This window comes from Phaenicophaeus curvirostris, unplaced genomic scaffold (assembly GCF_032191515.1).
Source record: "Phaenicophaeus curvirostris isolate KB17595 unplaced genomic scaffold, BPBGC_Pcur_1.0 scaffold_249, whole genome shotgun sequence".
Lineage (NCBI taxonomy): Eukaryota > Metazoa > Chordata > Aves > Cuculiformes > Cuculidae > Phaenicophaeus > Phaenicophaeus curvirostris.
In genome coordinates this window covers 81,099-93,433 of record NW_027206863.1, presented here as the reverse complement: position 1 = coordinate 93,433, position 12,335 = coordinate 81,099, and the positions used below count along the sequence as shown (strand labels likewise).

The window sequence follows — 12,335 nt, the reverse complement described above, 5'->3', positions numbered from 1 at the left end:
CGGGGCTTTAGGCGCGCAGAGCGGTCACGTGGCGAGGGGGCGCGCGCGCGCGGGAGGTGCCGTCACGTGACCGAGCGGGGCGCGTGTCACGTGACGCCGCCGCCATGAGCGGAGGGGGCGGCGGGCGGGGGCGGCGCCGGGAGGGGGTAAAAAAGGGGGGTGGGGGGGTAAAAAAAAGGGGGGAGGGGGTAAAAAAGGGGGGGGGTAAAAGGGTGAGCACGTTTGGAGGGGGGAATGGGGAGGGGTGGGGCAGGAGGGGGTAAAAAGGGGGAGGAAGGGGGGTAGAAGGGGGGCTCGGGGAAGATAAGGGGGGGGTAAAAGTGGGGGGGCCCAGTGCCCGCCCCCCGCCTCCCCCTCAGGACCCCTCGGTGCGGCTCTCGAAGAGGCTGAGCTACGTCCTGCGCCACGGGGCGGCCGCCGTGGGGCTGAGCCTCGGGCCTGGTGCGTGGGGCGACCCCCCGGGAGCCCCCAGGGCCACAACTGCCCCCCCTGGGGACCCCCAGACCCATAACTGCCCCCCCAGACCCACAACTGCCTCCCTGGGAACCCCCAGAACCCACCAACTACCCCCTGGGACCACCCCTCCCAGGTCCCTAAATGCCCTCCTGCCCCTGCAAATGCCCTGGACACCCCCTTTCCCCTTCAACTGCTGCTCGGTCCCCCCCTAAGTGGCCCCTGGACCCCTCAAGTCTCCCCAAATGCCCCCTGTGACCTCCTCCAGGCCTCTTATTCCCCCCTAAATGCCCCTGCGGGCGTCTCCAGCCCCTCAACTGCCCCCCGGGAACCTCCTCGAGACCCCCAATTGCCCCCTCCCCCCCCCAACTGCCCCCAGCCCCCTAAATGCTCTCCTGTGTGTCCCCCCCCCGGGACCCCCATTCCCCCCCAAACTCCCCTCCGTCCCCCTCAAACGCCCCCGTCGTCCCCCCCCGGTTTGGGGGCGCAGACGGCTTCGCCGAGGTGGGGGCTCTGCTGGGGCTCCCGGCCTTCGCGGGGGTCTCGGAGGACGACGTGCGGCGCGTGGTCTCGGGGGACCCCAAGGGGCGATTCACGCTGCGCCCCGACCCCCTGCGCATCCGCGCCAACCAGGGGCACTCGCTGCCGGTGAGGGGGGGGGCTCGGGGGGACCCCAGGGGGCAATGGGGGTCCTGGGGGACAGGAGGGACCCCAGGGGGCAATGGGGGTCCTGGGGGACGGGGGGTCTTGGGGGGGACCCCAGGGGGCAATGGGGGTCCTGGGGGACAGGGGGGACCCCAGGGGCAATGGGGGTCCTGGGGGACGGGGGGTCTTGGGGGGGACCCCAGGGGGCAGTTGGGGGGCTTGTAGGCAACATTTAGGGGAGACAGAGGGATATGGGGGCACTGGGGGGGGTCCAGAGGGGGAATTTGGGGGACTGAGTTGAGTCTTAAGAAGTTTTGGGGTGCAGGGACTGATTTTAGGTGCATTGGGGGGGGCAGGCGCTGATTTCAGGGGTTTCAGGGCACAGGGACTGATTTTAGGTGCATTGGTGGGGGGCAGGTGCTGATTTCGGGGGTTTCGGGGGGCAGGGTCTGATTTTGGGGTGCGTTTGGGGGGCGCAGGTGCCGCTGCTGGAGCTGCGGGCGCTGCCCCCCCCCGCGCTGCCCCCCACTCTCGTTCACGGGACGCGGCGCAGCCGGTGGCCGCTGATCCGTGCCGGGGGGCTCAAGGCCATGGGGCGCAACCACATCCACCTGGCGGGGGGGCTGCCCGGGGACCCCGGCGTGCGCAGCGGTGAGCACCCCAAAAACAGCCCCCGAACCCCAAAACCCCCTCGAGCCCCTCAGAAACTGCCCCAAAGGCCCCGGGGAGCACCCTGAACCCCAAAATCTGCCCCCCCCAAATCTCTGAAACTCAACACCCCCCTAAAAACCTCGCAAAACCCTACAAAGCCCCCCAAAACCTGAGCTCTCCAAGCCCCCCAAACCCCCCTGAACCCCGAATTCCCCTTCAGGGATGCGCCCCGACTCTGAGGTCGCCATCTTCATCGATGGCCCCGCAGCGATCGCAGGTGAGGGGGGCGGCACCGGGATTTTGGGGTGTCCCGGTGGTTTGGGGGGGGGGCAAAGGGGAGGGGTCCCAGAGTTGGGGGGACGGGGACACAGCAGAGGAGTTTTGGGGGGTTCCCAGGGCTCCGGGTGGGTCGTTCAGGAGGGGGTTGGGGGTTCCCAGGGCTCATGGGGGGAGTTTGGGGGTCCGGGGGTTTTATTCTGGGGGGGCTCAGAGGGAGGATTTTGAAGTTTGGGGGGTTTTTTTTAGGGTCCCTGGGGTTTGGGGGGTGATTTGGGGGTTCAGGTTGCCAGGGTTTGCGGGGAGGCTGGGATTCAAGGGGGGTTGGAGCTGGGATTTTGGGGTTCGGGGTGGGGCGGGGTTTGGGGTGACGGGCTCTACACCCCCCCCCCCCCCCCAGCCGGGATCCCCTTTTTCCTCTCGGCTAACGGGGTGATCCTGAGCCCCGGAGACTCCGACGCCTCCATCCCCCCCCGGTTCTTCCTGCGGGTCCTGCAGCTGCGGCCGCACCGTGAGGGGGGGGGCCCCGGGGTTTGGGGGGGCCCGGGGGGGGGGGGCTGGGGGTCACAGGGGTTGGGGGGGAGCCACGTTTTTTGGGGGGGATGAAAGATTTGGGGGGGGTGAGAGGGGGCAGGGGGGTTGTGGGGGGCACAGAGGGGCTGGGGGGCAGGATTTTTGGGGTACAGGGGGATTGGGGGGGGCACAGGGATTGGGGGGGAGGAACATGGAGGGGGGGCACATGGTTTTGGGGGGGACCTGGAGCTTTCTGGGGGGCACAGAGGGATCGGGGAGGGCAACATGGGGGTTGGGGGGACACACACGGGGGTCCCCCCAAAAAAATAAGGAGCTCCCTGCATTGCCATGGTAACACGTGGTTTATTGCCCCCCCGCCCCAGGCTGTGAGCTGCCCCTGGAGGGGCCCGAGGAGGGGGGGGGGCAGCCCTCGCACAAGCACCGTGCGAAGCCCTCGCACGAGAGAACCCCCCAGCCCCAATAAAGCGTTCGCTGCCGTGAGCGTCGTGCAATGATGGGGGGGGAAGGGGAATGAGGCGGGGGGGGCTCCTTGCACAAGGAACCTCTTGCACAAGGATTCTGTGGCACAAGGACCCCCTTGCACAAGGGTTTTGTGGCACGAGAACCCCTCGTGTCTCATGGTGGGGATGGGGGTGAAGCGGTGAGGGGGCACAGTCTGAGGTTGGTGCTGACACGGGGGGGGCTTTGCACGAGGATCGTGTTGCACAAGGATCGTGATTGAGGACGTTCCCTCACACAAGCATTTCACACGAGTTTGGGGGGGGAATGGGGGGACGGGGCGTTCAAAATGGAGGGGAGAAGCTGGTTTCATGTGGTGCTTCGCACGAGGACCCCTCGCACGAGGGTCCCTTGCACGAGGACCCCCTCGCACGAGGGCTCAGCGCGGGGCGGGGTCCCCCAGCAGGCGCCGCAGCAGGCGGGGGTCGCCGCCCCCCCCCAGGCAGATGAAGCCCCCCAGGAACTCGTGCAACGTGCGGCACGAGGCCGAGAGCGGCCGCAGCCCCAGAGCCACCTGCCCCTCCAGCTGCAGCGTCACCTGCGCCCGGGAACACCAGTCGCACCAGTAACCCCAGTCACACCACAGACCAGCCCAGTAACCTGTTATCCCATCCCAGCCCTGCCTAGTCCTCCCTTATCCCTTCCCAGTCCCTCCCAGTCCTCCCTTATCCCTTCCCAGTCCCTCCCAGTCCCCCCTTACCCCTTCCCAGTCCCTCCCAGTGCTCCCAGTACCTGCTGGCTCTCCCAGTTGATGTCCCACTGGCGCAGGGCGCGGAGGCTCCAGGTGCGGGTGACGGAGCCGCCGAGCTCCATTCGCAGCAGCCGCGAGGGCCCCACGGCCAGAACCTCATCGCGCCGCGCGCCCCGGAACCTGACCAGTAACCCCAGTATGGACCAGTACAGGCCAGCCTGCTCCCAGTTCACTCCTGGGAGCGCCCAGTTCATCCCAGTGCTGCTCAGTTCATTCCCAGTTACACCCGCTTCATCCCAGTGTCACCCAGTGCTACTCAGCTCACTCCCAGTTCATCCCAGTGCTGCTCAGTTCACTCCCAGTGACACCTGGCTCATCCCAGTCACCTCCAGTCCCATCCCAGTCCTTCCCAGTCCCATCCCAGTCCTTCCTAGTCACCGCCAGTCCCTCCCAGTCGCTCCAACTCCCCTCCCAGTCCTTCCCAGTACCCTACCAATCGCTCCCAGTCCCTCCCAGTCCCTCTCAGTCCCTTCCCAGTCCCCTCCAGTCCTTCCCAGTCACGGCCAGTCCCTTCCCCGTCCCCGCCAGTCCCTCCCAGTCGCTCCGACTCCCCTCCCAGTCCTTCCCAGTACCCTACCAATCACTCCCAGTCCTTCCCAGTCACGGCCAGTCCCCGCCAGTCCCTCCCAGTCCCTCCTGCCGCCGTCCCAGTCCCTCCCAGTCCCCCGCCCGGCGCCTCCAGTACCGCACGAGGAAGTAGGCGAGGCCGAAGCCGGGCAGGGCGCTCCAGGCCCGGAGGAAGCGGAGCCGAGCGCGGCCCGGGGGGAGCGCGGCCACCGGCGGCAGCAGCGACAGCACCCGCGCCGCCACCTGTGGGCGGGACTTCCGGTCGGGGCGGGACTTCCGGTCGGGGGGCTTCCGGGCGGGGCGGGGCTTCCGGTCCGGGGAGGTGGGGAGGGGAGGGGCTGGACTTGGGGGTCGCTATGGGGCGGGGGGGGTCCCTGTGGGGTTCCTGAGGGGCAGCGGGGTCTCTATGGGGCAGAGAGGTCTCCTCTATGGGGTAGGAGCCTCCTCTATGGGGCAGAGGGGTCTCTGTGGGTCAGGAGGTTCCCATACCTGCTTGGCCTTCATCTTGCGCTGGAAGCGGTGGGGCAGGAGGACGCGGGGGTCCGGGGGGGGGCGGCCGCTATGGGGCAGGGTCCCCGGGCCCCCCAAGCCCCCCAGCACGGCCTGCGCCTCGGCCCCCAGCGCCGTGGGGCGCAGGGGGAGCCCCTGGGCGGCCGCGCGGCACCCCGAGACCCAGCGCGCGTACTGGGGGGCCTGGGGGGCAGCGGTCAGGGAGCCCCAATTCCACCCCGAAAACCACCCCAACCCCCCCAATCCAGCCCCAAACCCACCCGATGACCCCAAATCCACCCAAAAACGTACCCCAAAACCGCCAAATCCACACTAAAAACCATCCCAAAACTCCCAAACCCACCTGATAACCCCAAATCCACCCAAAAACGTACCCAAAAACCGCCAAATCCACACTAAAAACCATCCCAAAACTCCCAAATCCACCCAAACCGGCCCTCAAAACCACCTGATAACCCCAAATCCACCCCAAAACACCCCAAATCCACCCAAAACCCACCCCAACTCCCCAAATCCAGCCCCAAACCCACCCGATAACCCCAAATCCACCCAAAAACGTACCCCAAAACCGCCAAATCCACACTAAAAACCATCCCGAAACTCCCAAATCCACCCAACCCCCCCCAAAAAACCCACCTGATAACCCCAAATCCACCCCAAAACACCCCAAATCCACCAAAAAACACCTCAAAACCCCCAAATCCACCCCCAAAACCCAACCAACCCCCCCAAATTACCTGCCCCAGGGGGTCCCCCAGCCCCACAACTCACGTCCCGGCAGCGCAGGGTAACCTCGCTCGTCCCCTCTGACTCCCCCACCGAGAGTTTGATGCAGAATTTCTGCCCCTCGACGTCCACCTCGGGGGTCACCGTGCAGCCTGGGGGCAAAAAAAGGGGGTCCGGGGGCTGTTTTGGGGGACCCCGGAGGGGTTTGGGGGCTTGGGGGGGTGTTTCGGGGGGTCCTGGAGGTGTTCTGGGGGTTTGGGGGTTGTTTCTGGGGGTCCTGGAGGTGTTTTGGGGGACCCTGGAGGTGACTGGGGGGTCTGGGGGTGTTTTGGGGGGGTCCTGGAGGTGTTCTGGGGGTTTGGGGGTTGTTTCTGGGGGTCCTGGAGGTGTTTTGGGGGACCCTGGAGGTGACCGGGGGGTCTGGGGGGTGTTTTGGGGGGGTCCTGGAGGTGTTCTGGGGGGTTGGAGGTTGTTTTGGGGGGTCCTGGGGGTGATTTAGGGGTTCAGGGGGTGTTTTGGGGGGCCCAGGGAGGGTTTTGGGGTTCCGGGGGGGGAGTGTTGGGGGATCTGGGGAGTGTTTTGGGGTTCAGGGGGGTGTTTTGGAGGGTGCTGGGGGTGGTTTGGGGGTTCAGGAGGTGTTTTGGGGGGTCCGGGAAGGGTTTTTGGGGTTCATGGGGGGGGGTTTAGGGCCCCTCACTGTGCAGGCTGAGGTGCTGCAGGGGCTCCCCCGGAGTTGGGGGGCTGCGCCCATAGGACAGTGACCCCCCCTTGAGCTGCACCCGGACCCTGCGGAACCCCCGGAACAGGCGGGGGGGCCTGGAAAAAAAGGGGGGGTCAGGGGGGCAAAAAGGGGGGGTCAGGGGGGAGAAAGGGGGGGGTCAGGGGGCAAAAAGGGGGGGTCGGGGGGCAAAAGGGGGGTCGGGGGGCACCTGCAGATCTCCAGCTCCTCCTCCAGCTCGGCCTCAGGCTCCTCCTGGGGACACCAGTAAGGACCAGTACAACACAGTATAGCCCAGGGAGCCCCCCCCCCCCAGTGCCTCCCAGTCCATCCCAGTGCACCCCAGTTCCTCCCAGTGCCTCTCAGCGCCCCCCCATCTCCCTCCCAGTGCCCTCCCAGTCTCACCAGTGGCTCGGGGGGCTCAGGCCCCCCCTCCAGTTTCATCTCCAGTTTGCTGAGGGCGGCGTCCAGGTCATCCCCGTCCTCGCCGCCCGCTGGCTCCTCGCTGATCCCCCCCTCGTCGATGTGGTACTGGGGTGTATTTAGGGGTCCCAGGGTGGGTTTTGGGGTCCCCAATGGTTTTGGGGTAGATTTTGGGGTCCCTGGGTGGCGTTTTAGGTGCATTTTGAGGTCCCTGGGCAGGGTTTTTGGTGGATTTTGGGCTCCTGGGGTGGGTTTTGGGGTCCCAGGGTGGGGTTTGGGGGGTATTTAGGGGTCTCGGGGCAGGTTTTGGGGTCCCGGGGGCAGGTTTCGGGGTACCTGCAGGGCGGCGAAGATCAAAGCCTCCTCCTGGGTGCAGTCGATCTCCCCGCTGAGCAGCTCCCAGCGCCCCTGCTCGTAGAGCAGCGCCAGGCGCCGCGCGTCCCGCTGGGGGGCAGAGGGGGGCACTTGGGGGGCAGTTGGGGCAGTTGGGGGGCTGAGGGGCAGCTGTGGGGTGGTTGGGGGGCAGTTTGGGGGTGGTTGGGGGCAGTTGGGGGCAGCTGGGGGGCAGTTGGGGGGCAGTTGGGGGCAATTGGGGGCAGTTGGGGCAATTGGGGGGCAGTTGGGGGCAGTTGGGGGCAGTTGGGGGGCAGTTGGGGGCAGTTGGGGGGCAGTTGGGGGCAGCTGGGGGGCAGTTGGGGGCAGTTGGGGGCAATTGGGGGGCAGTTGGGGGCAGTTGGGGGGCAGTTGGGGGCAGTTGGGGGCAGCTGGGGGGCAGTTGGGGGCAGTTGGGGGCAGTTGGGGGGCACCTGTGGGTCCAGCTCCAGCCCGAGGGGGAACTTGAAGCGCAGCAGCAGCTCGGCCCCGGGGCCCACGGCCTGTTCCCGCAGTGACCGCGACGAGTCCAGCCACCTGCCCCGGAGTGACCACAGTGACCCACGGCCGCCCCACAGAGACCAAGAGTGACCAATAGTGACCAATAGTGACCCACAGCTGCCCCATAGTGACCCGTAGTGACCCACGGCCACCCCACAGTGACCAAGAGTGACCAATAGTGACCAATAGTGACCCACGGCTGCCCCATAGTGACCAATAGTGACCCACGGCCGCCCCACAGAGACCAAGAGTGACCAATAGTGACCAATAGTGACCCACAGAGACCCATAGTGACCAGTAGTGACCCATGACTGCCCCACAGAGACCCATAGTGACCAATAGTGACCCACAGCTGCCCCATAGTGACCCGTAGTGACCCACGGCCGCCCCCCAGCCCCCCCCATCCCGTACCTGGCGTGCAGGCGCGTGCGTCGTGCCGTGGGGCAGCCGTGGGGGGCCCGCGGGGCGGCCGTGGGGCGCAGCCCCCCCCGTGGGGCCAGCAGGGCCCGGACGGCCTCGGGGGGCAGCGGGGGGGGGGGCCGGGGGGCCTGGCGACTCCTCCACTGGATGGGGGGGGGACGAGTTAGGGGGAGCCCCCCAACCCCTCTAACCCCCAACCTCCCCCTTTGCCCCCCTTTACCCCCATTTGCCCCTCCATTACTCCCATTTGCCCCCCCTTCACCCCCCATTTGCCCCCAACCTCTCCATTTGCCCCTTTACCCCCCTTACCCCCCCCTTAAACCCCCTTTACCCCCCCATTTGCCCCCCCTAATTGCCCCCCTCCCCCCAAATTGCCCCCCGGTCTCACCGCGGGGCGGGGGCAGGTGGCTGAGGTCGATGTCGGGGAGGGGGGGGTCCCCCATTTGCCCACCCCCCTCCTCCTCCTCTTCCTCCAGAGGCCGAAGCAGCGACAGCTCCTCGGGGGCACCCAGCCCTGCGCCCCAAATCACGAGGGCCCGACCCTCAGGGACCCCCCAGACCCACAGGGACCCCCCCCACCCCCAAGACCCACAGGGACCCCCCAGATTAACAGGGATCCCCACCCAGACCCACAGGGACCCCCATCAGCCCCCCCATAGACCCTCTATAGCCCCCTCTAATGCCCCCCAGGACCCCTCTAATGCCCCCATAGCCCCCTCCAATGCCCCCCAGGGCCACTCTAATGCCCCCATAGCCCCCTCTAATGCCCCCATAGCCCCCTCAAATGCCCCCATAGCCCCCTCCAATGCCCCCCAGGACCCCTCTAATGCCCCCATAGCCCCCTCTAATGCCCCCATAGCCCCCTCAAATGCCCCCATAGCCCCCTCCAATGCCCCCCAGGGCCACTCTAATGCCCCCATAGCCCCCTCCAATGCCCCCCAGGACCCCTCAAATGCCCCCAAGACCCCTCTAATGCCCCCCAGGGCCACTCTAATGCCCCCATAGCCCCCTCTAATGCCCCCCAGGGCCCCCATAGTCCCCTCTAATGCCCCCCAGGGCCACTCTAATGTCCCCATAGCCCCCTCTAATGCCCCCCAGGGCCACTCTAATGTCCCCATAGCCCCCTCTAATACCCCCCAGGGCCACTCTAATGCCCCCATAACCCCCTCTAATACCCCCCAGGACCCCTCAAATGCCCCCAAGACCCCTCTAATGCCCCCCAGGGCCCCCATATCCCCCTCTAATGCCCCCATAGCCCCCTCTAATACCCCCCAGGGCCACTCTAATGCCCCCATAGCCCCCTCTAATGCCCCCCAGGACCCCTCAAATGCCCCCAAGACCCCTCTAATGCCCCCCAGGGCCACTCTAATGCCCCCATAGCCCCCTCTAATGCCCCCCAGGGCCACTCTAATGCCCCCATAGCCCCCTCTAATGTCCCCCAGGGCCACTCTAATGCCCCCATAGCCCCCTCTAATGTCCCCCAGGGCCACTCTAATGCCCCCATAACCCCCTCTAATGCCCCCCAGGACCCCTCAAATGCCCCCAAGACCCCTCTAATGCCCCCCAGGGCCCCCATATCCCCCTCTAATGCCCCCATAGCCCCCTCTAATACCCCCCAGGGCCACTCTAATGCCCCCATAGCCCCCTCTAATGCCCCCCAGGACCCCTCAAATGCCCCCAAGACCCCTCTAATGCCCCCCAGGGCCACTCTAATGCCCCCCAAGACCCCTCTAATGCCCCCATAGCCCCCTCTAATGCCCCCCAGGGCCACTCTAATGCCCCCATAGCCCCCTCTAATGCCCCCCAGGGCCCCCATAGTCCCCTCTAATGCCCCCCAGGGCCACTCTAATGCCCCCATAGCCCCCTCTGATGCCCCCCAGGCCCCTCCCCATGCCCCCTTAACCCCTTCCTCACCGAGCAGGGCGCAGGCCTGGGCGACGGCGTGGGCGACGGGCCTGGCGAAGCAGAGGCGCAGGCGGAGGCGCCGCCGGTTTGGGAGGCGCAGGAGCAGCGGGCGATGCCGGGGGGCGAAGGCCAAGCGAGCGGCCGCCCCCACGCCCAGAGCGTCCAGCGAGCACGAGGCGCCCAGCAGCCAGCAGCCCCGCTGACCCCACCAGAGCGCGTGGTCCGACCAGTCCCGGGGGGACCCTGGGGGGCAGGGGGGGGGGTATGGGGGCTATAGGGGGGCTATAGTGTCTCTAAAAGGGGTTATAGGGGTGTTGTGGGGTCTATAGGGGGGTTATAGGGGTGTTGTGGGGTCTATAGGTGGCTATGGGGACTAGAGAGAGAGATACAGGTGTGTTGCGGGGTCTATAGGGGGGCTATAGGGGTTAGAGAGGGAGTCATAGGGGTGGCATGGGGTCTGTAGGGGGCTACAGTGTCTGTAGAGGGGTTTGTAGGGGTGTTGTGGGGTCTATAGGAGCTAGAGGGAGAGGTATAGGGGTGGTATGGGGTCTATAGGGGGCTACGGCATCTGTAGAGGGGGTTATAGGGGAGTTGTGGGGTCTATGGGGGGCTACAAGGAGAGGCATAGGGGTGGTATGGGGTTTATAGGGGGCTATGGTGTCGGTGGAGGGGGTTATAGGGGTGTTACAAGGTCTATAGGGGGGCTATGGGGTCTGTAGAGGCGTGTTACGGGGTCTATAGGTGGGACATGGGGATTGGGGGGCTATACGGGCAGCTATAGGGGTTTGGGGGGGCCATAGGGGTTCGGGGCGGGCTATACGGGCGGCTATAGGGGTTTGGGGGGGCCATAGGGGTTCGGGGGGGGCTATACGGGCGGCTATAGGGGTTTGGGGGGCTATACGGACAGCTATAGTGGTTCGGGGGGGTCTATGGGGCCCCCGTCCCCCGTTATCGCCCCAGCCAGGGGAGAAATGGGGCGGAAATGGGATGGAGAAGGGGGGATCGGGGGGGGGGGGGGGCGGAAACCTGGGGGCCCCAGTGCCCCCCGATAACAAGCAGGCCGGATCCTGCCCCCCCAGCGCCGTGGGGCCTTCCCGGGGGGGGCTGGGAGGTGATGTGGGGCCGGGCACCCACCGAGGCTCTCGGCGATGAGCACCATGAGCCCCCCGACGCTGAGGTCCCCGGTGACGCGGAGGGCGAGGGGCCGTGGGGCGGCTGTGGGGCACGGCTGCCCCACGGCCTCACCCTCCTCCACCTCCACCTGCAGCTCGAAGGAGCCGTCGATGGCCTCGCCGCTCGCCGTCCTCAGCCCCGACATCGCTGCTGCTCCTCTGCCCCACGGCGAAGCCACCTGTGTCCCCTCCGCCCCACAGCGAAGTCACCTGAGTCCCCTCTGCCCCACGGCGAAGCCACCTGTGTCCCCTCTGCCCCACGGCGAAGCCACCTGTGTCCCCTCTGCCCCACGGCGAAGCCACCTGTGTCCCCTCCGCCCCACAGCGAAGTCACCTGAGTCCCCTCCGCCCCACGGCGAAGCCACCTGTGTCCCCTCCGCCCCACAGCGAAGTCACCTGAGTCCCCTCTGCCCCACGGCGAAGCCACCTGTGTCCCCTCTGCCCCACGGCGAAGCCACCTGTGTCCCCTCTGCCCCACGGCGAAGCCACCTGTGTCCCCTCCGCCCCACAGCGAAGTCACCTGAGTCCCCTCCGCCCCACGGCGAAGCCACCTGTGTCCCCTCCGCCCCACAGCGAAGTCACCTGAGTCCCCTCTGCCCCACGGCGAAGCCACCTGTGTCCCCTCCGCCCCACAGCGAAGTCACCTGAGTCCCCTCCGCCCCACAGCGAAGTCACCTGAGTCCCCTCTGCCCCACAGCGAAGTCACCTGAGTCCCCTCTGCCCCACGGCGAAGCCACCTGTGTCCCCTCCGCCCCACAGCGAAGTCACCTGAGTCCCCTCCGCCCCACAGCGAAGTCACCTGAGTCCCCTCTGCCCCACAGCGAAGTCACCTGAGTCCCCTCCGCCCCACGGCGAAGCCACCTGTGTCCCCTCTGCCCCACAGCGAAGTCACCTGAGTCCCCTCTGCCCCACAGCGAAGTCACCTGAGTCCCCTCTGCCCCACGGCGAAGCCACCTGTGTCCCCTCCGCCCCACAGCGAAGTCACCTGAGTCCCCTCTGCCCCACGGCGAAGCCACCTGTGTCCCCTCTGCCCCACGGCGAAGCCGCCTGAGTCCCCTCTGCCCCACGGCGAAGCCACCTAAGTCCCCTCTGCCCCACGGCGAAGCCACCTGAGTCCCCTCTGCCCCACGGCGAAGTCACCTGAGTCCCCTCTGCCCCACAGCGAAGCCACCTGAGTCCCCTTTGCCCCACAGCGAAGTCACCTGTGTCCCCT

At 67.0% G+C, this 12,335-nt stretch overlaps 2 protein-coding genes across 3 annotated transcripts; one reads left to right on the top strand and one right to left on the bottom strand.

Moving 5' to 3' along the window:
* The first annotated feature begins 103 nt into the window (after positions 1-103).
* On the top strand, positions 104-3,039 carry TRPT1 (tRNA phosphotransferase 1). Of its 2 annotated transcripts, XM_069882616.1 has the most exons (7): positions 104-146; positions 360-441; positions 944-1,101; positions 1,578-1,749; positions 1,970-2,026; positions 2,426-2,536; positions 2,922-3,039. In XM_069882616.1, exons 1-7 carry the CDS (start codon positions 105-107, stop codon positions 3,020-3,022), a joined length of 723 nt encoding a protein of 240 aa, XP_069738717.1. In that variant the 5' UTR covers position 104; the 3' UTR covers positions 3,023-3,039. The 2 variants fall into 2 exon arrangements, with proteins under 2 accessions (XP_069738717.1, XP_069738718.1); XM_069882617.1 differs by lacking the exon at positions 2,426-2,536.
* Positions 2,882-11,268, bottom strand: LOC138734810 (fermitin family homolog 3-like). Its single transcript, XM_069882626.1, has 14 exons — positions 11,085-11,268; positions 9,960-10,193; positions 8,402-8,559; positions 8,037-8,188; positions 7,559-7,661; positions 7,089-7,196; positions 6,735-6,860; positions 6,541-6,584; positions 6,309-6,427; positions 5,657-5,763; positions 4,865-5,068; positions 4,494-4,618; positions 3,790-3,928; positions 2,882-3,595 (listed from the first exon to the last, which is right to left on the bottom strand). The coding sequence occupies exons 1-14, from the start codon at positions 11,266-11,268 to the stop codon at positions 3,437-3,439; spliced, it is 1,962 nt and encodes a 653-aa protein (XP_069738727.1). The 3' UTR covers positions 2,882-3,436.
* Between the last annotated feature and the right edge of the window lie 1,067 nt (positions 11,269-12,335).